The 26,409-nt window shown below is 45.4% G+C and overlaps 1 protein-coding gene across 1 annotated transcript in view; it reads right to left on the bottom strand.

The window, feature by feature from the left end:
- CELSR1 (cadherin EGF LAG seven-pass G-type receptor 1) overlaps positions 1–26,409 on the bottom strand; it is a 300,277-nt gene that overhangs the window by 12,296 nt on the left and 261,572 nt on the right. The window contains 9 exon segments of the mRNA XM_030537007.1: positions 115–240; positions 3,702–3,828; positions 5,829–5,908; positions 6,370–6,482; positions 7,056–7,230; positions 19,336–19,536; positions 22,141–22,267; positions 24,949–25,116; positions 25,476–25,665. Of these exon segments, the coding sequence (XP_030392867.1) occupies positions 115–240; positions 3,702–3,828; positions 5,829–5,908; positions 6,370–6,482; positions 7,056–7,230; positions 19,336–19,536; positions 22,141–22,267; positions 24,949–25,116; positions 25,476–25,665 (1,307 nt within the window).

Here is a 26,409-nt window from a genome sequence, read left to right as displayed (position 1 = left end):
CTTTCAGTGAATCACTCAAAGCAGGGAGAAAGAATTAATTTTGTTATGAACAAGTTAGTTAAAATTATATGACAACTATAAACAAGAAAATGTTTTTCCAAGATGGCGTCTTACGGTTAATAATGTAGCTCTTGTTGTAGTAGAGTCATCTGGAAGGGGTTTCTTTCCAGTTAAAGTGTTCTTCAAGTGCTTCCTGACTTCTTTATTAAAAATGCAGTGGAAGAAGAAAATGAAGAGCCCCTGGGTTGTTAGACACAGAGAGAAAAATAATCTAAGATAAATGCACGATTTATTACTACTGGACTGAAAACAGAACTGGAAATTAGTGAACTGCCTTTTTCAAACCTGCTCTTAATTCCAGCATATGGTACATGCTTTTAATGGCAATGATTGACCACCATAGCATTAAGCACTTGCTGTCCTTAGTGAATTGATAATGGTCAATCCCTCAGGGATTCATGCTTTGCCACCAGCTACTTGTATTACCACAAAAAGACCGGGAAAACACAAATGCAATTTTCCTCTGAAAACTGCCTGGTGCATCTCAGAGGATGGTTGTTAGCACCCTTATAGTTTGGGAGGGAAACATTCTATTCAAATGTGCACAAGAGTTCAGGTTCCTTGTCGAATGGTTCAGGACACTGTAGGATGCTTTTGTGTGGTACCAACATTAATATTTTTCAGTTTGTACACTGGGTAGAGGTCCAAATCCTGACAGGTACATTGGAACCCATCAAAATATCATAGCCAGCAGTGAAAGCCTTGGAATTGGCAGAAGTGGGGCACTTTTGTGCTAGATCCCCTTAAAAACATTAGCGAGCGAGCGAGCGAGAGCGCTCTGCAAACCCTCTAAAACAGGAGCTGCAAAGGAGTGTTAAGGGTGGGGCTGGGACCATGTGCTAACAGGTGTTATGTTCCTCTGAGCCAGCAGCCACCCCTACATTCAGCCTCTTTGCAGGTTATTCAGACTCCTGGCAGGAACACTGTAATCTAGGGGCTGCTTATGTAGCATGCGTGTGTGTGTTTGGGAGTCATTCGGTGCAGCTGCCAAATCTGTTATTTATTTAGGTTGCAGGTGTACTGCTTTGAATTCATCACTCATGAAGTTACAGCAGCACCAATGTCCCAAGATGCCTGCATTTCATGATTTCAGACTAATCAACTGAGATAGATTAATATTAAGCTTAAGGCATGATCTCTCTAAGCATTCAGTCAAATTAGTCCTATCTGACTAATCATTGGGATTACTCATTAATGAAATTCACAGAAATATATCTTTTTTTTTTAAAGTTCAAAGGCGGCAATGATGTGAAACACTATGTGGCACTTTGACTCTCCAGGCAAGGTAAGAGGAAAATTCCAGTCTCTTATTTTCTTCCCTCTGAACTTATGTTGTATTTAACATCCTTTTACTTTAGATTTTTTGTTCAGGCTTGGGAAAGGATTTACATCTCTAGTAATTGAATTTATTTCCTTACAGACCAGTTGTAACACAGCAGTGGCACTGCAGCATCCCCCATGGTGACCCACCCATGTGCCTATACCCTGAGCTGAAGGAACCACCTTGAGAGGAAAGTGAGGAGTTTTATTTTTAACTCACTCAATCCATGATCTCTTTACTAAGCCTGACAACCAGGGGACCCCATTTCTGATGGCGATTTTTGTACTGTGGATACCTGTCAATTAATGTATTTCACACAGGCCAACAAGATGCAAGTGACTTTTGGTCACTACCATCATGGGCCACTGTAGCGAGGCGGTGTGGCTCCCCTCCTCCTCAGGGAGGGTCGAGCCCTGTCAGACACCTAAGGGGCGGGGCCACAGAGCAGTGAGCCCGCCCCTCAGAGGGTTAGGAGGCGACCTGGAAGTATAAAAGCCAGCTGTCAGCGCTCAGTTGGAGTCCAGCCGCCGTCGGGAGCAGACCTGCCAGAGGGTGCTCATGACTGGGAAGCTGCTGAGGCCCAGGGCCATTGCCCTGACTGGCTGGAGCTTCCCCGCGCCCGCTACGACGAGGAGCTGCCGGAGCTTCCCCGCGCCCGCTATAAGGAGGAGCTGCTGGAGCCGCCCCATCCCTGCTGTTACCCCGAGGAACCCCCGGAGCAGGCCTGGCCGGACTTCCCAGAAGTACTGCTGGACCTACCGCCCAGCCCTGGCCGGGAGGGGCCCATGCTACTAGACTTCCCAGGGGCTGACGCCACAGATCAGGTAGACCCAGAGGGGGAGATTGGAAGTAGCCCGGGGGCAGCTGACTCCAGTCAGGCTGCAAGTATACCTGAACCCATGTCAGTGTGTTGCGGTCAGGAACCCCACTGACCGTTAGCGGTGATCGCCGCTACTAGGGCCCCGGGCTGGAAAGCAGTGGAGTGGGTGGGCCTGCGTTCCCCCTGCCACCCTCCCAAGGGTGGCAGAATCCCCCTCTCCCTGGCCTAAGGAGGCCATCAAGTCTAGTGACTGACTTCTCAACCCTGAGTCATGAGGGTCTGAGCCTTTGTAACTGTGTGTTTGGTGCCCGCCCAAACCAAGGGCCTGGGCCCCTTCAACTGTGCCACTGCTCGGTCCTGCCCCAAAGGGATCGAGCTGCCTGAACTACTGACTGCTCAACCCTGACCCACGAGGGCCGGAGCCTTTGTAACTGTGTGTTTGGTGCCCCGCCCGAACCAAGGGCTGGGCCCCCTTTAACTCTGCCACTGCTTGGTCCTGCCCCAAAGGGCTCGAGCTGCCTGAACTATTGTTGCTCAGCCCTGAGCCAAGAGGGTCTGAGCCTCTATAACTTTGTGTTTCTTGCCCCGCCCTATAGCAAAAGGCTGGGGCCCCGAGCGACTGTGCAGTGTCGCTTAGCCCTGAAGAGAGGGGCTGACGTAGACGATGTGTATTGAGGCCGGTATGGCTCCCCTCCTCCTCAGGGAGGGTCAAGCCCCGGCCGTGCGCCTTTACAGCCACATTCAAACTAGTGATCGGATTCTGAATCCCATTACTATCTCCTCACCAGGTCCCTATTAATCAGCTGGGGGGTGTGCTACGACCTTCAACCTGTTCATTGATTCATAGACTCTAGGACTGGAAGGGACCTTGAGAGGTTATCTAGTCCAGTCCTCTGCCCTTATGGCAGGACCAAATACTGTCTAGACCATCCCTGATAGACATTTATCTAACCTACTCTTAAATATCTCCAGAGCTGTTAACAGCTTCTCTAACACAGATGAAAGTCATCTCCTCCAATTGTCTTTCCTACAGTGAATTCAATTGTAAGCTGTCCACATGGGATGGAAAACCACAACTTCTTGTTACTGCTAGCAAGAATGCCAGTGTTAATACAGAAGGGACAATAACTAGAGTTTATTTAGTCAGGCAGGAGGTTGTGTCTGAGGTAAACCGTTTCCTTTTATTAGTAATGAAATTGCCCACCACGAATTCCACTAAAAGTACATCTGGAATCACTGAGAGAATAGAAAGCTCCATTTACTGAAGGGTCTAATAATCCCTCCCCACTCCGCTTTGAGACAAAGGGGGTAGAAACTGCACCGAGGACCTTCCATCTTCTTCAGTTGGAAACTCAGTTTTAAAAGGTAGTTGCCCTGGTCTGATATTGGATTTAATGGATTTTCCCTGTTAATGGAGCATCACTGCGGGGAGATGGCTGTTCAATATGCAGCATGTTCTAGATCTGAAGAGGTACAGTAACTTAATGTTATATAACTTACTTGTAAGCAGCTGAAGATGGCAAAGAGATAATGGAATGTCATGACATCACTGTTCACTGCCATCAACCCCAGTAACCACGTGGCACTGATCAGCAGCAGGAGGAGGAAAGCAGTTCGCAGCACAGAGCTAATGTAAACACACACAGTCACTTGCATTAAGGCAGAAAAATAGTGAAATAATATAATCTAACACCCATGAGCCAGCTACAATTCTTAATGCACTTTGTTCATTCACTATACAGGGCACAGGGCCTGGCTTGGAGAGGCAGCATGGCCTAGTGAACTGTTTATGGGTCTAGGTGACAGAAATGCCAGAGCTTTAATCCTGGCTCTGTCAATGACTCACTGTGGTCTTGCACAAGTCATTTCATCTTTTGGTACCTCAGTTTTTACTGTAAAATTGGGCTAATAATGCCTGCTGATCCCTGGGTTACTGCTGTTAATTAGTTAATGTCTGTGAAGCACTTTGACAAATAAACTGGTCAATAAGCACCAAGTAATAATTACACTCCTGGCACAGAGAGACAGTTCCTAGATCCACAACTTGCTGCAGAAAGGAGGAATTGAGGCTGGAGCTGCATGACTCTTACACAATCTCAGCTCTGAAGTTTGGTGAGTGAGAGGCATGACGCTCCAATTGGCATTACTTTCCAAAAGTTTCCCATGGCTCAGGGCCACAACTAGCACATCCCATAGGGGAGGATGTTAGGATGCCACTTCCTCAAGGAAGTATTATTAGCAGCTGGGGAAATATTAAATGAGTTGCCCACGGCCATGGGTGAGTCAGGAATAGAACTGGGAGATAAGTGTCTGGATATTCTGGTGACTGGGCAGGTCCTTTATGAATATTTGAGCAGAAAAAATTCAGTAGCTCCTGATTCTGAGAACTTCTCTCAAGCCACTAATACCGTAGAACATTCAAACAAACATGTTAGAAGTCCACTTTCCTCGACACTCTGCTGTTTGTTTACTTCTTGAATTTCTTCCCCATGGACAATAAAAATCAGTAAAGTCTATTTTAGTTCTGTTTGTCAGTTTCACTTTCAGGTTCTCCTATCTGAGCACAATGTTGCAAGATTTGGATTGCATATACTCTGAAGTATTTATTTGTTTAAAAATACTATTTTCACATACATTTAAAAAACGCATGGAGATAGTTCTATTGGTAAAGGCTTGTTTTTATAGAATATAGATTCTGGGACAAATATGACCCTCCATTATACGGCAATTAGACTCTCTTCACTTAAGGAGATTAAAAAACGAAACAAAAAGCAAACGATAACTTTTAAAGTAATCACTTTTTTTCTTATTATTTCTAAAACTGCCCACTAGCACATGTGTTCAAGGAACAGCTAGTGGATGCCTTGGGAAATCTCATATAGCTTATTAATTTGAAAAACGGGGCTGTCTAGCCACTAGCTAATCACATTATAGTTCACTGGTAAATTACAAGCTTGGGGCACAACATGACTTAAATGGAAACGGTCTATCACAGAGCCAGGAAACTCAGCGAGTTTCAGCATGCGGAATTTCTGACTCAGTCCATCTCAAATGGCGGTGAGGAGAACATATCCTTCTGTGGATTGGGATGGACATGTTGCCTCAAAAGACCTTTGCCAAGACAGCAGCAAGAAAGAGCACTCCTGGAGGCAAACCTATGAATCTGATGGTGCATGAGGAAGAAAGGGAGAGCTCTCTGGGCCTCATGTCTACATCGCCACACATGGCCCTGAGGAGTCTGCCAACACCTAGCTCAAAACCTCCTCAGGGAGATGTATTTTGTGATGGGGAACTTCATGGAAGATAACGCTGAGAAAATTTGTAGTAGATTGGAACGATACCAGGTGGAGTGGCCAATCCCTCAACTTTTCCCCTTTCATGCCTTGCTATAACCCCACCAAAAATGCAGAGCCCCTGGTCCATGGAGAGGTTTCTACAGAGCCCAGGAGTGGGGGATGGGGAGAAAGGATGGCACACTGGCTCAGCCTCTTCTGCTCAGTACAAACTTCCCCCGTTTGTACAGCATCCTGCTTCTTTTCCCACTGTCTACAGTTCTTTTTAGCGAGGATATGATCTGTCTCTGGTCAGGGATCTTCATCAGTTTTTGAGCCTCGACTGCAAACTTACATGACTCCAGTTCTTTCAAATGAGCGTTGTCTTCGTCTGCATGATGCTTTCACTGCTAGTATGAAGATGACTGTGTTGATCTGAAAGGGAAATGTAAATAACACAAAGTAGATCTTTCTTCCTGAATTTGTCAGAGCTTGTTTTTCACTGACAATGGAATTTTTTTAACATCAAAAGTCTTCAGTGCCAAGAGCTTTTCTCTTGTAGTTAGGAGTTTCTTCATATTTCCAAATTGACCAAGCTTTGAGCCAATGTCCATTAGCAACCTTCTTGGGATGCTATGCTACTGAGTTTGCATTAATACAAATCTGGTAAGACAGACCTAAACAATGAGCTTAAATGAAACTCTCATCAGGGGGTAGGAAAAAGCAGAAAACATGGGCCTGACCATGTAACCATTACTCATACAATCAATCCTTTGCTACACTGGATACAATAGTTTCACATTTATATAAGATTCTGAATAGATAGCGATCAAACAAAAATAAAAAAACAGTAACAGAGAACAGTAAGCGCAAGAGGCAAACTCCACAATACTTACGACCACAACGATCACAACAGGGCCCGCAAAACTCCAAATAAGGGTATCATGAACAGAAAGCCAGCAGAAGTCAGGGTTCCCATAGCCCTGTGGGTCCAAACCCACAGCAAGACCTAAAGCACAGAACAGAAAGAAAAGGATAACAGCGAAAATTATTGGTGACCCCATGAGGGTGGAGGGTCCCAGAACCCGGGCTCTAGCACACACCTGAACATCTACACTGAAACTGTATAGCCCTGCAGCCCAAGCCTAAGTCACCTGGGCCAGCCACAGCTGTTCTATAGCAATATAGACATAAGCTTAGTCTGCCAGCATAGGACGAGCAAAATCTCTCTAAGCTACAGAGAAAGTAATTACAATACAGACAATGTTACTTCTGAGTGCTTTCAATAAATCTTGATTTAATCTGAATTCAAATAGGTTTATACCATTGTAAACATCAGAAAATTACTTTAATTAGGGCAAGCAGCATTCATTGTGCTGATTTGTCAAGTTCAGTCTGATGTCTTCTTATTTGCTGGTGGTTATTGCCCTGATTCAGGAAAGCACTTAAGCACGTGGTTAACTTAAGTCCCACTGATTTCAATAGACGTTAAGCACATGCATTAGCGCATCCTGAATAGTGGGGGAGGGGAAAGGAATGGTGGTGTTTTGGCTTTTCAGCATTGGCGAACCACTTCTCCTACCTGTTATAATAGCAGGAATCCCCCAACCAACGACATAGTAGAACCTCATATGTCCAAAATTGATGTTCCTCACTTCAGTCAGCATGCGGTATATGTGGAGCTGTTCTACAAACATCCACGCAAAGGTGCTCATGTAGAAGTAATGCAGGAGGATGGCTATCACAGTGCACACAAACTGGGGAAGGAAAAAGAACATTGAGATTACAGCTGCTCCTGCCGAATCAACGACCCATGCAACACACACGAGACTGGATATTCACTAGATGCTAAATAAAATATTAATAAGTCTTTGAAAAAAACTGTACATTAAAATTTATTTAATTCTTTTGTCATAGTATTAAGAGCTTTGGAAAAGTGATTTTGTAAGCCTTTATTTTTAGATTGTGTGGCCTGCATGTGGTCTGACTGTTGAGAATTACATATTTCAGCTAAAATTCTTTCAGTTATTAAACCCTCACCTTTTCTGAAGTTAATATCTTTGTGTATATTTGCTATACATTTGATCGCTTGGGCCATTCTAACACACTCACCTTGTTCTGTGTGCAACATTTAACAATTTAACAAGAAAAAAAAAAGTTACCTTTCTGTAACTGCGGCAAAGAGTTCTGTGGCACCTTACAGACTAACAAATGTATTGGAGCATGAGCTTTTGTGGGTGAATACCCACTTCACCCACGAAAGCTCATGCTCCAATATGTTTGTTAGTCTATAAAGTGCCACAGAACTCTTTGCCACTTTTACAGATCCAAACTAACACAGCTACTCCTCTGATACTTCTTTCCCTAACTGGCGTTCTTCGAGATGTGTTGCTCATGTCCATTCCACAACAGGTGTGCATGCTCACAAGGTGTACTGGTGCTAGAATTTTTTCCCTTGGCAGTACCCATATGGGGGGAGCACCCCGCACAACTCCTGGAGTGGTGCCGCCATGGCACGGCATAAGGGGGACTGCGCACTCCCCCCACCCTCAGTTCCTTCTTGCCAGACAACTCCGAGAGAGGGAAAGGAGGGCAGGATGTGGAATAGACATGAGCAACACATCTCGAAGAACACCAGTTACGGAAAAGGTAACTGTCTTTTCTTCTTTGTGTGATTGCTCATGTGCATTCCACAATAGGTGATTCCAAACTATATCTGTTGGCGGTGGGTAGGACTTCACAGACACTCAGAACGGAGCATCGCCCTGCCGAACACAGCATCCTCCCTGGTTTGGGAGACGATCGCATAATGAGAGGTTAACATGTGAACCGATGACCATGTGGCAGCCCTACAGATGTCCTGAATAGGGACATGAGCCAGAAAGGCAGCCGACGAGGCATGCACCCTGGTCGAGTGCACCCTCACAATCGGCGGCAGGGGGACTCCCACCAGATCATAACAAGTACGGATACACAAGATGATCAAGTTGGAGAGCCGCTGAGTGGAGATTGGCCAGCCTCTCATGTGTTCAGCCAGGCGATGAACAGTTATGAAGATTTCCTGAACAGTTTTGTACATTCCAGGTAAAAAGCCAGAGCCCGTCTCACATCCACCATGTAGAGGCAGCGCTCCGCACTGGACGTGTGGCGTTTTGGACAGAGCATGGGCAGGAAAATGTCTTGGCCCATATGGTAGGCGGAGACCATCTTAGGGAGGAACGAAGGACGTGGTCGAAGCTGGACCTTATCCTTATGGAACACTGTGCACGGGGGATTGGAGGTCAGGGCCTGGGGCTCCGAGATCTGCTTAGTGGACGTGATTGCCACCAGGAAGGCTACCTTCCACGAGAGGGGTGACAAGGAGCATGTAGGTAGCAGTTCAAATGGAGGTCCAGTTAACCTGGTCAGCACGAAGTTCAGGTCCCACCATGAGACTGGGAGCCTAACATATGGGAAGAGGTGATCCAAACCCTTAAGGAATTGACTGGTCATGGCATGAGAAAATACTGTGTGACACTGACTGGCAGGTGGAAGGCGGATATGGCCACCACATGCACCTTGACAGACGAGGGCACTAGGCCCTGGGCCCTAAAATGAAGGAGGTAGTCTAATATAAGCTGGATTGGAGCAGCCACAAGCAAGATGCCCCGATTGTCAGCCCACAGGGAAAACCAAGAGCATTTTGCCAGGTAGGCCTGACGCGTGGAGGGCTGCCTGCTCTCCAGGAGGATGCGCTGAACCCCTTCTAAGCAAGTCCTCTCCTCCTGGCCTTACCATTGAGCAGACACGCCATGAGGTGGAGTGCCGCTAGGTTGGAGTAGAGGAAGTGACCTTTGTCCTGGGAGAGCAGGCCCAGGTGGGACAACAATGGCCAGGGCGGGGCGACTGCCAGGCTCACAAGAGTCCTGTACCCATGTTGCCTGGGCCATGCCAGGGTGATCAGGAGGACATGGGCCCTGTCCATCTTTATCTTTTCCAAGACCTTGCCGAATCAGTGGAATCGGGGGAAAGGCATAGAAAAGTTGGCCCGACCAGGACAGATTGAAGGCGTTGGAGATCGCGCCCATGCCCAACCCTCCCCGGAGCAGAAGTGGGGACACCTGCAGTGCTGCTGGGTCAAGAACAAGTCCACTTGGAGAGTGCCCCACATTTGGAAAATCCTGTGCACCACCTCTGGGTGCAGTGCCCACTCATGCTGAGAGGAGAAGTCTCAGCTCAGCCGATCTGCCCGAGAGTTCCAGATGTCCTGTAAGTGGTGGGCTTCCAGGTAAATATTGTGAGCTATGCAGAAGTCCCACAGTCTGAGGGCTTCCTGGCAGAGGGCTGAGGAATGGGCCATGCCTTGCCTGTTGATGTAGAACATCGAGGTTGTGTTGTCTGTGAGAACCCTGACCACTCTTCCCACCAGTTGCGAGTGGAAGGCCACACATGCCAGAAGACCACTGTGAGCTCCTTGACATTTATGTGCAGGGTACCTTGGGTCTGAAGGTTTCCCACATGGGCTCCCCACCCCAGGTCTGATGCATCAGACACCAATTCCACAGATGGGATCGACCCCTGAACAGGACCCCTTGGAGCATGTTCCCTGGGAAGGACCACCATCGCAGGGAGGCTACCACCAGTTCGGGCATAGTGAGGACTTTGTCCATCCTGTCTCTGGACTGGGAGAATACCAAGGCCAACCAGAGATGGAGGGGCTGCATCCTGAGTCTGGTGGGACGAACCATGTACATGATGCCAACATATGACCCAGGAGTTGGAGGCACGCTCTGGCTGTGGTCACAGAAAACCTTGTGACGGTGTTGATGAGCTCCCTCAGGGTTTCAAATCTGTCTGGTGGGAGGGAGGCTCTGGCCGACATCACGTCCAGAACTGGCCCTATGAACTCTATGCACTGCACCGCAACTAACAGGGACTTAGCATTGTTTACCAACAGGCCCAACATGGCGCACATGGACAGGAGGAGTGATACGTGATCTTGTACCTGCGACCTGGAACTGCCCTTGACCAGCCAGTCGTTGAGGTAGGGAAAGATTTGGACCCCGTGACATCTGAGGTAGGCCGCTATCACAGACATGCACATTGTGAATACCCTGGGAGCTGTAGACAGGCCAAACGGGAGGACAGTGAACTGGTAGTGTTCCTGCCCAACCGTGAAATGGAAGAACCGCCTGTGTCCTTCGAATATATGAATGTGGAAGTACACATCCTGTAGATCAAGGGTGGCACACATCAGTCCCAGGGATCCAGGGAGGGGATGATGGAGGCCAGAGAAACCATGTGAAACTTGAGCTTTACCATGTATTGGTTCAGACCTCGCAGGTCCAGGATGGGCCTGAGCCCCCTTTGGCCTTCGGGATAAGGAAATAGCAGGAGTAGAACCCCTTGCATCTGAACTCCGCTGGCACCACCTTCACCACTCCTAAGCCAAGGAGCCACCTCACCTCCTGTTTGAGTAGGCTCTTGTGAGAGACGTCCCTGAAGAGGGATAGTGATGGATGGTGGGTGGTTGAGGGGGTAGATGTAAACTGGACGGTGTAGCCCCGGGAGGTGGTGTTGAGGACTGTAAGCGGGTTCCGCCGGGGCTTGACCCTCCCTGAGGGGGAGGGGAGCCACACCGGCCTCGCTGTTGTCCCCGGGGCCGCTCCTCGGGCCCGCGGCCCTGCCCCGGGGGAGGTCTGTCCCTGCAGTTACAATCAGAGCAGTGGCAAAGTCAAAAGGGGCCCAGCCCTTGGTTCGGGCGGGGCACCAAACACAGTTACAATCAGCTCTGGCCTTTTGGAACAGGGCAGAGCACCAAACACAGTTACAATTAGCTCTGGCCCTTTGGGGCGGGACAGGGCAGTGGCAAAGTCAAAAGGGGCCCAGCCCTTGGTTCGGGTGGGGCACCAAACACAGTACAATCAGCTCTGGCCTTTGGAGCAGCGCAGAGCAGTGGCAGAGTCAAAAGGGGCCCAGCCCTTGGTTCAGGCAGGCACCAAACACAGTTACAATTAGCTCTGGCCCTTTGGAGCAGGGCAGAGCAGTGGCAAAGTCAAAAGGGGCCCAGCCCTTGGTTCGGGCGGGGCACCAAACACTGTACAATCAGCTCTGGCCTTTGGAGCAGGGCAGAGCAGTGGCAGAGTCAAAAGGGGCCCTGCCCTTGGTTTGGGCGGGGCACCAAACACAGTTACAATCACCTCTGGCCCTTCGGGGCAGGGCAGAGCAGTGGCCTTAGGCCGGAGAGAGGGGGAGTCTGCCACCTGGATACGGGTGGCAGGGGGAACGCAGGCCCACCCACTCCTCTGTGTTCCAGTCTGGGGCCCTAGTAGCGGCCGTCACCGCTACCAGTCAGTGGGGATCCCAACCGAAACACACTGACATTGGCAAGGTTAGCTCTGCAGCCTGACTGGAGTCAAGTGCCCCCGGACTACTTCCTACCTCCCCCTCTACTCCTACCTGGTCCGGGACCTCCGTTCCGGGGACGTCCAGGACCATCGGTTCCTCCCAGTCCGGGCTGGGCGGCAGGTCCAGTAATGTTTCGGGGAATGCGGGCCAAGCCTGGTCTGGGGGCTCCTCGGGGCTGTAGTAGGGGCGAGGCAGCTCTGGCAGATCCTCGTCGTAGCGGCCTCGGGAATGCTCCGGCGGCTCCTCGTCATAGTAGGGACGAGGCAGCTCTGGCAGCTCCTGGTCTCGGCCTCTGGCTTGGGCAGTCTCCCAGTTATAGGCGTCGGCGGATACGTCTGCTCCTGCCGGCTGCAGACCTGCAACTGAAGGCTGGGGCCCGGCTTTTATTCTTCCGGGTCGCCGCCTGACCCTCTGGGGGCGGGACTTCCGCTCAGCGGCCCCGCCCCCGGGGATGACTGATGGGGCTCGACCCTTCCTGAGCGGGAGGGGAGCCACACCGCCTCGCTACAAGGACCCATTGATCTGAGGTCACCCATGACCACTCCAGGAGAAAAGCACACAACCAGTTGGAAAAGGGACATTTTATTGCAGGTGGATCCCTGGTATGAACTGGTAATTCGCCCCTAGGTGTCCCGTCAAAACTTTCCCACCTGCTTACCCTTAGAGGGCCCAGGCTGGGGCGCAGGCTGGGATTGCCTTTGCGGGCGCTTTTTATAGTCCCTTGACTTTTTATAAGGGAGCTCATATCTAGAGTGGGTGGCCTGACTGGGAGCCTGCTGGAGTTTGAACTTGGTCCTGGCCAGGGACTGTGATGAGTGGTGGCATCAGGAGTCATGCCGACCGTGCGATCGTGATCCCGGCATGGAGGAGGGGGAGTGCCGGCAAACGATGCCTGGGGCTGCAGGAGCGGTGCTGTGGCGGGGACCTCGAGCAAGACGAAGAACAGGAACGGCATCAATGCCCGTACCGCAAGGGGCTACAGTAGCTTCTTGGAGACAACGACCTCCGGTGCTGTCTGTGCTGGTCTCCACGGGGCACGCTCTCCTCACAAGGTCTACGTTCCCTCAAGGCGAAGTGGTGCCTGAACTCCTGCCATTGGTACCCAGACAGACAACCTGGTGGGGGATGACAGGGACCAGTGCAGATTGTGCACGGGCCAGTCACTGAGTGGAGAATGGCGTTGGAAACCTTCCCTCAACCATATGCGGTACTGTCCAGGCAGCAACTGTGGGGGTCCTAGCGGTGGCTTGCCTCTGGACTGGGAAGCCAACGACGGCGGTGCTACCGGTACCGGCAAAGACATAATGTTTCGAGCTGCCTGCAGGGCCTCCGGTGTGGATGGCACCTGAATGTGGCCACTGGCATTCAGGGAGGCCAGCTCGGAGTGGGCTGGGCTACTCCGCTTAACTTGAGGCAGAGGCCGCGAGTCCGATAGGGACTGAGAGCTGCCCAATGCGCGTCTACTCTCTCCCTCAGTCTTGCTCGGGTGCTTTGGGGAAGAAGACTTGTTTTTCGCCTTTTTTGAGTGTCCCATGGATGGGGAGCAGTGCCGACTGGTGGATGGCACCGTTGGGTCGCGGCGCACCAATGTTGCGGTGCTTGGTGCTGACTTGGAGCAGCGCAGCGGTGTCAGGGTTAGGGCCAACTCCATCAAAATGGCTCAGAGCTGAATGTCCTGCTCTTTCTTGGTCCGAGGTTTGAAGGGTCTGCTAATCTTGCACTGATTGCTGAGGTTGGTTTTCCCCAGACAGCATAAACAGTCCGTGTGCAGATCACTCATGGGCATAGGCCATTTGCAAGTGTCACATGACTTAAAGCCGGGGCATGCGCCGACCGGGCGCACTTAACTAATTCTAACTAAAACTACTTTTATTTTTCTTTTTAAAACTACAGGCACTACTAACTATGAACTAACAGAGTCCAAGAGGGAAAGCTACAGCAGAACTGGAGCAGAGCAGTTCTGAAGCATCTTCACTAATGGCAAGAAGGAACTGAGGAGGGGGGAGTGCACCATGGTGGTACCACTCCAAGGGTCGCTAGGGATGCTCCCCTATGGGTATTGCTAAGGGAAAAACTTCAGCATGCACATCTACTGTGGAATACACATGAGCAATCACTCAGAAATGAACAGCATTTTTTGCAGATGCAAGGCATGGAGTGTCCACTACTTTTAATAGTTTAAGATTCATAAAACCAAGATGGAAGCCAAGAGGAAAAAAGTTTCTTAGCAAGGCTGCTGATTGCAACCTTTGACTTTTGGCTCCATTTCACACTCAGAGGGATCATATAGATCATCCCCCTGACTATGTAATACATACACAATGGCAGAGTCAGATGGATTCAACAAAACAGGCTTAGCTGCCACATGAACGTAACCACAGATGGCACATTAGGGCTTTATGGGGCTGACGGATCCCTACTCTTATGCCAATCTACAACTAAAAGCTCCCAAGACATCTACATAGGTGCTACATATACTTCCCTAATCACCATAGGGCCTAAGAACCTTCTAATGGTGCCCTAAGTGACGTGGCTAACATCTACCATGTGAAGTTTATTCTCTCTCACACCCTCTCCCCAGGAGGAGGATTGTGTGTGCAGTGGACTGTTTTGTTTTGGTAGGGCTTTGTTATGGTTCTGGTTTTTTTTAATGTGCATGCTGTTGTGCGTTTATGCCAGAGCAGTCTAGGTTGAAGACGTGTGCCTTGCACAGGAGTGGAAGGTGATGAGGTTTGTGAAGGTTCTGAGTTCCTGTGGGAGATCATCCCTCAGTCTTGGCGTATATCTACACTACCTGCCGGATCAGCGGGTGGAGATCTATCTATTGGGGATTGATTTACCGCATGTAGTGTAGATGCGATGAATCGATCCCGGATTGCTCGCCCATCGACTGCTGAACTCCAGCAGTGTGAGAGGCGGAAGCAAAGTCGATGGGGGAGCGGTGGCCGTCGATTCAGCGCCGCAAGGACATGAAGGAAGTGTAGACCAGGCCGTGGACTGGACCCTGAGAAAGCTCTGCCCCCGCAGTAATGAGCTTTACCCATGTGGTAAAAAGTTCCATTATGCCTGAGGAATGCAGTTACTGGCCACAGTCTTCATCCCAGATCCCAGTGCGATCTATGCACTTGGAAAAATAAGTCTTACCTCTCTCTGAGGCACGGTCTTCTCAGTTAAAGGTACATAAGCTTAATAAGTAGAAGAAGGAAAAAATACCCCATGCAAGAGCTTGCATTAGATTAATGCACCACTAAAAAACCACTTAGGCCTAAGGTGAATTTCACCCAAAGGACCTTGGATATCATAGTTAATTTTCCAATGGTGTAACAATTGGGGTCTATGTATGCCTACCTCGATTGCAAGTTCAATTTTTGGAAGGTGGGTGAAAGTTTATAGAATGAATAACAACTCATTGGGGAAGTCTAGGTTGGATATTAGGAAAAACTTTTTCATTAGGAGGGTGGTGAAGCACTGGAATGGGTTACCTAGGGAGGTGGTGGAATCTCCTTCCTTAGAGGTTTTTAAGGCCTGCTTGACAAAGCCCTGGCTGGGATGATTTAGTTGGGGATTGGTCCTGCTTTGAGCAGGGTGTTGGACTAGATGACCTCCTGAGGTCCCTTCCAACCTTGATATTCTATAATTCATAATGAATGTTGACAGAAAGGCTATTAAGTATAAACTAAAAAGGGCTACTGATCTGACCCAATGACTATACTAAGGGTCATAGTTTGAAACTGAGATATTGGTAATTAGGCTAATCGGTGGGGTAGATAATGAGGAGATGATCTATTCCACCCATCACACCCTTTTCTGACTCCTTAAAAAAAGACTTCAAAGAACAAAAATATGGACATTTGGGGGATTCCCTTGGGACTGGCTAATAGGCCACTGCTTCACTCCTGAGACTCTGCCCATTGTTGGTGAACCTCAAGGACCTTCGGAGACATCCAGATCCTCAACAGGGCAGTGAAGATGCCTGACCTTCACCAGCAATGACCACAGATTGAGACATGTGAGATTTAGCTCTGTTCAAACAAAGAAGGACTCATGAAAGTGAGAGATCTGCCAAGACTAGCCAGATGATGTTAGGCAAATAAGCCCCAGAGCAACATCCAGCATGAATGAGATGCTAACCCAGAGCATGCATCAATGACCGACCAGCCGCCTTGATCCTGTGAATTTACAGAAAGCTGTTTTTCCCCCCCACTTTTACTGTCCTATCTCTCCTCCCCCTTTTTTCTGTCTGTTTGGCCAAAGGGAAATAATCATAAGAACCCAGAGCTGAGTTAAAAATTCAACAACAGAACTAACACCTTTTTCCCTACTAAGAAATAGTGTTAAATAATACAAGGGACTCTACCCGATATCCTCTGAAAAGTTTTGATTAAGATTGGTTTGCATAACCACTCAATTTTAATTTCAAAATCTTTATTCTTTGTTTTGGATTCTTTCTATTCTGTACATCACAATCAATACATTTTCGGATCCTGGCATGACCTTTCTAACTTGTTTGCCATGGGTCTCAGTAGGCCGATGTCTCTGTACTGAGAACTCTGAAGCATGTCTGACTGTTCATGTTGAATAGTGACGGGGTCATGGTAACACTTTTGACTCTCTCTTTGACCCCCATATCAAATTCCAGCAAATTTAATACACCAAGGACTGCTGAAAGTTTAGCCCTCAAAAGAAAAAGCTTTAGCTATATTAACAGAGGTGTGGTTCTTTATGCTTTCATTGGCACATATCTGTGCAGGCTGCAGCACTGAAACTCTACCTTTTTCAGGTAAGGAACAGAGAAAATAAATCATTGTCTGTCTATCAATAGTCCACGGGGGATTAAAAAGCTCTCCCTCAAAAGTGATTGTTCGTTTACAGAAACCCATAAAAGTCAGGCCCAGTGCCAGCCCCTTAGTATTATTTGTGCTCCAACATTCTTTTTCTTTTTATGTTCATCAGTGCATGACTCGTTAGACAACTCTCATTCCACACAGACAGATGAATAATTGCCTCAAACACACATAGTTTACAGTTCTCCCTGCTTCTTAAATTGACTGGGGAGGTTGCAAGGAGTGGCCTTCCATGATATAAAATGTATTCTCTAACTTAAAAAGACTTTTTAAGATGGCTTAAGGTTAAGGCTGTTACAGTAAATTACAGTAACTGAATCACAGAGAGGAAAATGAAAAGGATGGTCATGTCCATGACAAAATGGACATTGCAGTATGAAAATACCAAGAAGTAATACTGAAGGTATTAACAATGCTTCTGAAGTAAGCTGCTAAAAATGAGCTAGTCTACTCTTTTTATATCAATTAACTTGGCACTTAGTTTACAAAAACTAATTGTAAATGAGGAGGGTTTCTAGTGGGGTCCTTCAGGGATCTGTTTTTGGCCCACTGCTGTTCAATCTCTGTATCAATGATCTAAAAGAAAATATAAAAACATTGCTAATAAAATTTGTAGATGACACAAAAATTGGTGGAGTGGTAAATAATAATAGAGAAAGATCAGTTATACAGACTGATCTGGATCACTTGGGTAAGGGGCTTATCTAAGCAACATGCATTATAATACAGCCAAATGCAAGGTCACACTTCTAAGAATAAAGACTGTAGGTCAACTTGTAATGGGAGACAGGAATGCAGTGACACTGGAAAGGACTTGGCAGTAATGGAAGATAACCAACTGAACATGAATTCCCAGTGTGATGCTGTAATAAGAAGGCTAACACAATTCTTGGATGTATAAGCCAGGAAATATGAAGTAGGAGGAGGGAAGTCATATTACCTCTGTATATGATATTAGTGATATCACTGTTAGAATAGCGTGTCCAGCTCTGGCATCCACACTTTAAAAAGAGATGTTGAAAAACTGTAAAGGATTCAGTAAAGAGCTACAAGAATTATTTGAGGTCTGAGAAAACATGCCTCATATAGCGAGAAACTCAAGAAGCTCAATCTATTTTGTTTATCCAAAAGAAGGGTAAGAAGTGCCTTGATCATGATCTGGAAGCATCTAAAGGGGGAAGAGATTTCTGACAGTAGATATCGCTTTAATTTAGCAGAAAATGCATAATAGGATGCAATTGCTGGAGGCTGAAACTAGACAAATTTGTACTAGGAGCAAATTTTTAATGGCGAGAGTACATTGTAATCACTTACTTAGAGACATGATAGAGACTCTACCACCTGAAGTCTTTAAATCAAGACCATGTATCTTTCTAAAATATATGCTATGGTCCCAACAGAAGTTATGGGCTTGATGCAGACGGTACTGGATTAAGCTCATTGGCATGTATTATGCAAGAGGTCAGGCTAGATGATTGCAATGGACCCTTCTAATCTTAAAATCTACATGTCTTTTCCACTTCTCTTCCCTTGGACAATGAAAAATCAATGCAATCTGCTTCATTTGTGTTTATAGCTAGCTTCTCTCTCAAGTTACTTATCTGGGATTTAGAGTAAAGGCTGTTTAAAAAGATATGTTTCCAACAGAATTTTCAAATAATATTTGCGGAACATTTCTAATGGTCTTAATTGTAAAAGCGTGTTTGTATGATTTTATACTCTTTTCACTGCAACTCCACACTCCATCTGTATGTTGGCTGTTTATGCAGACTACTAGTTCTCTGGTCCAGGAACCTTGCCTTCTGCCTTTCTGCGCTGAACCCAGTACACTTTGGATGCCATTAATATATAATAATAATCGCTACATAAAAATGGCTACAAATGAGGCATTGATTATAAAACATGAAAATGTCATGTATATTGTATTTCCTCCATTCACAGTTTCAATCCAGGTTGTGTCTCCTCATGCACACTGGCCACTGCAGGAGAAGCCTGTACTAAGCTATAAAAATATTCATGCTGTGCCAAAGCCAGAAACCACTGTGAATGGAGAAAACAGTGCTAGGCAATTGGTTTCCCTGTGGTGCCACGAGGTAGAAAGCTCCCTGTGCCAGGCAACTGGCTTCTCCAGCGTGACCGGTGTGAGTGTAGGATATGGACACTGCTCCTGCATAGCACAGGTGCTTGGTGACGTGCCTTTCTGCACTACGAGCTTCTGTGTGGGCTTGTAAAGGAGTCTGTTCTGCACACTACTGAAGCGATAAAGTGAGGCAGAACATTATCAGGCACAACGGAAGTAGGAAATCAGTATGTTCAGGGTTCAATTCTAATGTCATATTTGCCCTTTGGGGGGGCAGTTTTCATTTGTTACCTGGGGGAAAAACAGACATTGGGATGGTCTACCTAATGGTACTACTATTCTTCCCAATGAGTGGTGTATAAAAAGGTGTAAACTTCATACTAATGAAATCTTAGTGCTGCTTCCAGCCCCCCCAAAAAAGGAAAAAGAAAAAGTGAAATAGATGACAAATGATCAAAACTTGCGGTGTGAACACTCTATTTACAGCTTTACACAAAGCTTCAGTAATTGAATGGCAGCTGGTATCCCAAAAGCACTGAAATGTCTCTTACCGGGTTTTCTGTCTGGTTGATTCCAATAAGAAAGACCAATTCCGAGAAGAAAAGGGCAGCCACCAGGTTTTTGTGAATGCTGTGCAGGTTTGAACGCAGTGTTCGGATCAGGACTAGCAGTATGAAGGTCATCAGCAAAGCCACCAGTGAGATGGATACAGTTGTGTAAGTTACTATCTTCAGAGGAAGGACCTCGCCATTCTGTGGAGTGACAGATTAAAAACATCTCGGTGAAGGTTTCCTTCTAATTACGTTTTTTGTCTGATGTGATTCCTTAGGAAAAAAAATCTAACCTTTAGCTAATATCCAGCCAGCAGATTTACTACAGAACAGATGGAAGTGGGGACAGTGGGGACTCAACCTCTTGAGCATGAAGAAAATATATCATAAGCCCTTTTAAAAGTCAGGTAAAATTAACTCACTCGGGGGATTAAAAATACAAAACCACCATTCAGTGAATTTCAAACTACCGAACCAGTTTTACTTTTGTCCTGATTTACACCTTCCTGAAGAAAATCAGTATTAACAGGAAATGACTTTGTGCCAAGCAAGAACCCCTCAAGATAGTAAATTAAAAACTAACTCTTAAAATTGGCATTTTCACAAGATCTATACTGTAGTTTTTCAATTGACAAGTGTTGTTTTGTGCGCTGTGGAGAATACTGATGTGAATCTGGCTTCTGGATTTAAGTAAAACTTATGCTTAACTATAAACAACTACAGTACAATCATATTTAGAAAGATAAACATGAGTCTCTACTTTTATGACACTGTAACTTCTCAGGTGGGAACTGAGAATTTTCATGAGCTCTGCATTAGTGGTTAGTTTGTCACATTTGACTCTCTGTGGAGGAAAGCAAAACAAGGCTGTCTTTATGTCCTAACCTTGCTTAGCTTCCGCCCTGAGTATTGCCAGCAAACAAACAAAGCAAGCAATTGGAACCAGGACATTACATTCCATAGATGGCATTTCAGCCAGAAAGATTGCAAGGGTTTTAACTAACTTTAACCGAGATGATCTTTTGTGCTGGGCAGAGGGCTCACAAATCTGCATTGAAAAATATGGGTCCTTATGGAGAGGGGGAAAAGGCTAACAAGATGCTCCCTCCCTCCCTTTAGCCATTTTCTCCTGCTCTAAAGATCAACATGGCCCCCAGACTGACCAGGAGTAGTCAGGCATTAGACAGCACACACTCTTTACAGAGTAGGTTGGGCCTTGAGCAGCAGTAACTCTCCATTACATGCTCTGCGGCTCCCCTCTGCACACTCACAGAATGCAGAAGGACGTCATCACGAGTGACAGTGGACTCCCAGTCTTGCTCTGCTGCTATGGCTTGGGGAGGGAGAGGCATGATGGGGTGGGGCGTGGATATAGGGCAATACACAGTGGGTACACAGGGTTGAGAGCAAGGATCCAAATAATCACAAGGCCTCCATTGCCTTTCTGGGCCCTGTTGTCTGCCTGCCCTGGACCCCTATCTGCTCCACAGATTGTGTGGGGAGAGTTACAGACACTCAAGTTTCAGTGGACCTGTTAAGTTCATGCATTTGTTTGTTCCCATTTATGTATTTCTGGATGAGGGGAGCATGTGTACATTTCTACGTAAGGACTACTCACATATCTATAAAGCGCAGCCACCTGTGGTTTGGGAAGAAGTCTTCATCCTTATCATAGAATCATAGAATATCAGGGTTGGAAGACCTCAGGAAGTCATCTAGTCCAACCCCCTGCTCAAAGCAGGACCAATTCCCAACTAGATCATCCCAGCCAGGCCTTTGTCAAGCCTGACCATAAAAATCTCTAAGGAAGGAGATTCCACCACCTCCCTAGGTAACCCATTCCAGTGCTTCACCACCCTCCGAGTGAAGAAGTTTTTCCTAATATCCAACCTAAACCTCCCTCACTGCAACTTGAGACCATTACTCCTTGTTCTGTCGTTTGGTACCACTGAGCACAGTCTAGATCCATCCTCTTTAGAAACCCCTTTCAGGTAGTTGAAAGCAGCTATCAAATCCCCCCTTATTCTTCGCTTCTGCAGACTAAACAATCCCAGTTCCCTCAGCCTCTCTTCATAAGTCATGTGCTCCAGCCCCCTAATCATTTTTGTTGTCCTCCGCTGGACTCTTTCCAATTTTTCCACATCCTTTTTGTAGTGTGGGGCCCAAAACTGGACACAGTACTCCAGATGAGGCCTTACCAATGTAGAATGAAGGGGAATGATCATGTCCCTCGATCTACTGGCAATGCCCCTACTTATACAGTCCAAAATGCTTTTAGCCTTCTTGGCAACAAGGGCACACTTATGAGACTGATTAAAGCAAAGAAAAACATGTCTTATAGTGAGACACTCAAGGAGCTCAATCTACTTGGCTTAACAAAGTGAAGATTAAGGGGTGACTTGATCACGTCTATACGTATCTACATGGGGAACAAATATTTGATATCAGACTCTTTAGTCTATCAGACCATGGTATAACAAGACCCAAAGCAACCTTTTCTGAACTGACAAGGAACTTGCACCCACAGCCCCCATCCCACAACATTCTAATTTGTGGTCTTCTGCATTAATTTTTAGTCCAGAACAACATTTTTATGACCATGTAATAAACTCAATGAGAATATGGATGTGCGCCTCACTGCAGCAGCACTGGCAGGCATCACAAGTATGCATTTCTGACATGCTGTTGGCTTTGTTTGCAGGAGAGCAAAGAAGGAATTAACCAGTTGGGGGAAAGCTCTTAAATCACACCTGAGGCCCCTTAAAAACATCTTAGCCTGGCAGCTGCACGAGTGTGGCCACTCACCTCTCGTTTTGAAATGTCCATTAGTACTGCAAAGCTGGTCATGTGATTGCACTGGCAAGAAACATGGCTCTGGTTTCTGGAAAAAAGCTCACAACCTTTGGAGGACCAGCCTCCAGTCCCACCAACTCTGTTGAATGAAGAAAGCACAAGTAAATGATAAACTTTTATTGTTCTAGAGCAGAGGTAGGCAACCTATGGCACGTGTGCCTAAGGCTGCACGCAAACTGATTTTCAGTGGCACTCACACTGCCTGGGTCCTGACCACCAGTCTGGGGGGCTCTGCATTTTAATTTAATTTTAAATGAAGCTTCTTAAACATTTTTAAAACCTTATTTACTTTACATACAACAATAGTTTAGTTATATATTATAGACGTATAGAAACAGACCTTCTAAAAACGTTAAAATGTATTACTGGCACATGGAACCTTAAATTAGAGTGAATAAATGAAAACTCGGCCCATCACTTCTGAAAGGTTGCCGACCCCTGTTTTAGAGCATCCCTACACGACCACTTCCTCCTTTCACACCTCACCCCATCAATGATATTAATCACTAATGCTGCTCTCAGTTTCAGACTACTGGGGACAGCATCCTAGACAAAGATGAACATTGGCAGCTTTCAGTGCATTAATTTATTGGGACACTAACACTCTGAAATCTAGTCAGTTTCAAAAGCTGAGTCAGAAATGGTTTCAGATATAACGTGCATCCCCAAGTCCCACTGCCCAGTTTTTGTGGCAAAACAAAATGATGTCACTTGTGCAAAGTAAACAAACTGAAAGTAACGAGAAATATATTTTCACCTTTAATTTCTCAGTCATCTTAGGTATTGTTTCACCTATGATTGTTACAAGTATTTTCAAACAGAAGTGTGAGATTTTAAACTGTGTTCTTTTAAAATCAGATTGGAGACAATATGACAAAACACATTACAGAGAACAATATTTTATATCGAGGGATATCCTGCACCAGCACCAGAGAGGATCAGATAACCCAACAAGGCTTCCTCATTCCACCAGGTGTAACTCCTCTGACTTCAAGGATGAATTTGTCCTGAAACCTACTCTATTCTGTAAAAATTATGAACAATAAATATTACTGTATTCATTTCAAAGGCTTCTAGTTAGATATTTTAACTGTTTTTTCCATTTGGCAATATAATATTTTATCTGTGTTTTTAAGATAACTAGCCTCTTGAAACATAGTTAGCTTACTTAAAATTCTTTTGTTACAAGAAATTATAAAGCCAATGAACAAAGTTGTTTTTTAACGGCAACTGTGAAGAATAAGCCACAAAACAGACTGCAGTACCAATGAAGTAGTCAGCAATAAAAGAGGTAAAATATCAAACTATTTAAAACTATTGAATTATTTTAACTAGTACTATTACTGAAAAACTTTAAGAACATAGGAATTGTCATTCTCTTTTACGAGCTATTCACAGAAGCAATTGTTTAAGGTGTCGAGAAATTGCTTCTCTAAACTTAATTACTGCTGTTTTAGATTTTCATTGCCCCTTTGATCTTTCTGAAAAATGCACATTCAATATGTTTTTCCTGAAAAAGAGACTATTATAATCCTATTAGTATATTTGTAATCTCATGATTTGGGACTTTCATTTTTTATATTTATATATTGATTTTAATACCTCAGATTTATTAAATGCTGAATGGGAACTTAACACAGAATGTTCATTCCTTTTTCCCACACCCTTAAAAATATTTCAAACAGGACTGCTCTTTATATTTTTATAATGTTGTAGAATCCCAAAATGCTTACACAACACAATATTGTTCATAGCATTCTCTGTATCTTTAAGGAATATTTGAGTTTTCAACTGGTCTCTTTACCAAATATGAAAGACTAGACTAGACTGAGAATATTTCTTCTTATTCTTCGCTACTTCCTTCCATGAAAGTCACATACAGAAACTGCTGCCTGATCATGGTGGGCTGAAAGATGGACTGAGAAGGGGTCAAAGGTTCCATAATAGACACTTCCCTTCCCACCCATTCACACATCCCTTTCATTTTTCACAAAAACAAACAAAAGACAAATAAGCAATGGTCTACTGGAGGAAAGATAAGTTACTAGTAACTAGCACAATTGTCCTTGTGATCCACTTTTTATTTCAAAATTATATTTTGAGGTTAGATTGTGGCGTATGTAATTCAGTTTAAAATTTGTAATCTCATCAACCCTGTTTGAGAACCACATTTCCACTTGTTCTTGTATGAAGAACAGCTAGCTGCTATAATTGTACTCATATCTAGCCATATTGGGCTTGGTCATGCCCCAGAGAGTATGGGAAAGCACAGGGAGTCTCCTCTACTTTGCGCCCCTTCAACTGCAAGGGGGAGGATGGAACAATAGGCAAGGAACCCAGCAAGCAAATCCTCACTGAGATTTCCTTCCCAGAGCTCCCAACCTGGGGCTTTCACACAAGAGGGGAAAAGCTCACTCGGAGTTTGTAAAATCACGGGCTTTCCTGAGGCTAATATTTCATTGTGATAAGATATTGCAGAAAGTTACGCATCCTGCAGTGAGAGTTTGTTAGAAAGCCACATTTTTAGTGGATCATTCTTTTGTTCTCAGGAGATATTCCAATTACTTTTATATTGATAATGCCTAGTGAAAAGTGACTTCATGTCATTATTCCCAGAATGCCTACATGAACAAACTAAGAAAAAAAGGGCTCATCTTCTTCTTCTACAGTGCCTCCTTCTCCACCTGAACTTCTGAAACCTGCACTGCAATGGCTTGGCATGGCTCCCTTCCAAAATATTAAAGAAGTCACCAAACATACATGATTGAGTGGTTCCAGAACACACAGACTGGCTTAGTTCTCTCCTCTGTTTCCAGCATGGCATATTCAAGTATAATGGGCTTTTCCAGCAGGTTTGGTACAGGTTCCCCATCACTATGAATGGTGGTGCTCACAATTGGCGTGTTAATGATGGGTCGATTAGGTAACCTGTGGAAATAAAGCAAAGTTGCAAAAAGATTTTCAACATTAAAATGCAACAGCCCAATTTTGCAGCTACTGCATATGCGTGTCACAATCAAGGAGCTGTCATGGCTGCACAATCAGAACCCAAGGTGTTTACATTTCTCAGACCTAGCATTGCTGATCTGGTTGCTCTTACACTACAGTCTCAAATATCTGGAACAAGAGAAGAATAGATCTCCAGACAATTACTTTTACAGTAACAAATGGATTACAGCTGATAACTGAGAAGTATAATTGTAACATAATAGCACCACTGACCATCTAGCATTCAAAGCAAGTCAGAGGGATTCTATGAGTTGTTCACAGATGTGTATAAAGTTTACCTTAAGCTTCTTCTGTCAGGATCGTAGTGCTCAGGTAAAAGTTGTCCTAGAGATCGGTATATAATCACCATAGCAACAGCATACTGGTTAGACTCATCTGGGTTTCGCTTCTTTCTCTTTGTAAGTGCATTCTCACCGTTATCTGGCTTAGAGGATATTTTTTGGCTTGACGGCTTCATTGTAGGTGCCACTACAAAATCAACACAAACATTCAAGTCTAACTCTTTCCCCATAAGTTTGGGCTACCATTTAAACGGATGTTTACAGTTCGTTACCTATGTTAACATTTGCGCCCAGGTAACTTAAGATGCTCAGCACTGAGCACATTTTTGAGACCATGTTTCAGGATACTTTATACGACTGTATTGCACACTGTAATCATACAATTGAAAATCAAGTAACAACGGAACCATCTTTCTATCTAGTTAGAAAATGAGCAGTTCTGGGGCTAAAACAGGCACATACATTTAAACAGGATGTGCAATTTAAGGAGAAATATTAAAACCCAGGTATATTATCCTTCTTATCCTGCATGCACCATGCAAGATTTACAGTACATTGTGTGCCCTTCTGAAGTGCAACAGTAATGGGCCACTGAGTTTTTACTTTAAACTGGCTTTTTGGCAGTCTCTCTTAATACCTTTTGCTTTCCCCTTACAGAAAAGAGACAGATAGTGTACATTTATTACTTATAAGAAAAATCTTCATTACAAATGTATTACCTTATATATTATTTATTTTATACTGATCTATTTTTATATTGAGGATACTCAGCCATACATAATGTTTGACACTTTTAATGATTCCATTGGGTTACTCTCTTTGTCTGTGCTGACCTTGTCTTGTGGTTTTATCTCAACTTTCTTCAAATGTCTCAAAGGCAGAACTCTGCATCTTTGTAAGAGGTACTTTCAAACATATCCTTAACCTGCCT

Source organism: Gopherus evgoodei, chromosome 1 (genome assembly GCF_007399415.2).
Source record: "Gopherus evgoodei ecotype Sinaloan lineage chromosome 1, rGopEvg1_v1.p, whole genome shotgun sequence".
NCBI classification, from domain to species: domain Eukaryota; kingdom Metazoa; phylum Chordata; order Testudines; family Testudinidae; genus Gopherus; species Gopherus evgoodei.
Note: the sequence above shows the minus strand (reverse complement) of the source record. Positions and strands in the feature narration are given on the sequence as shown.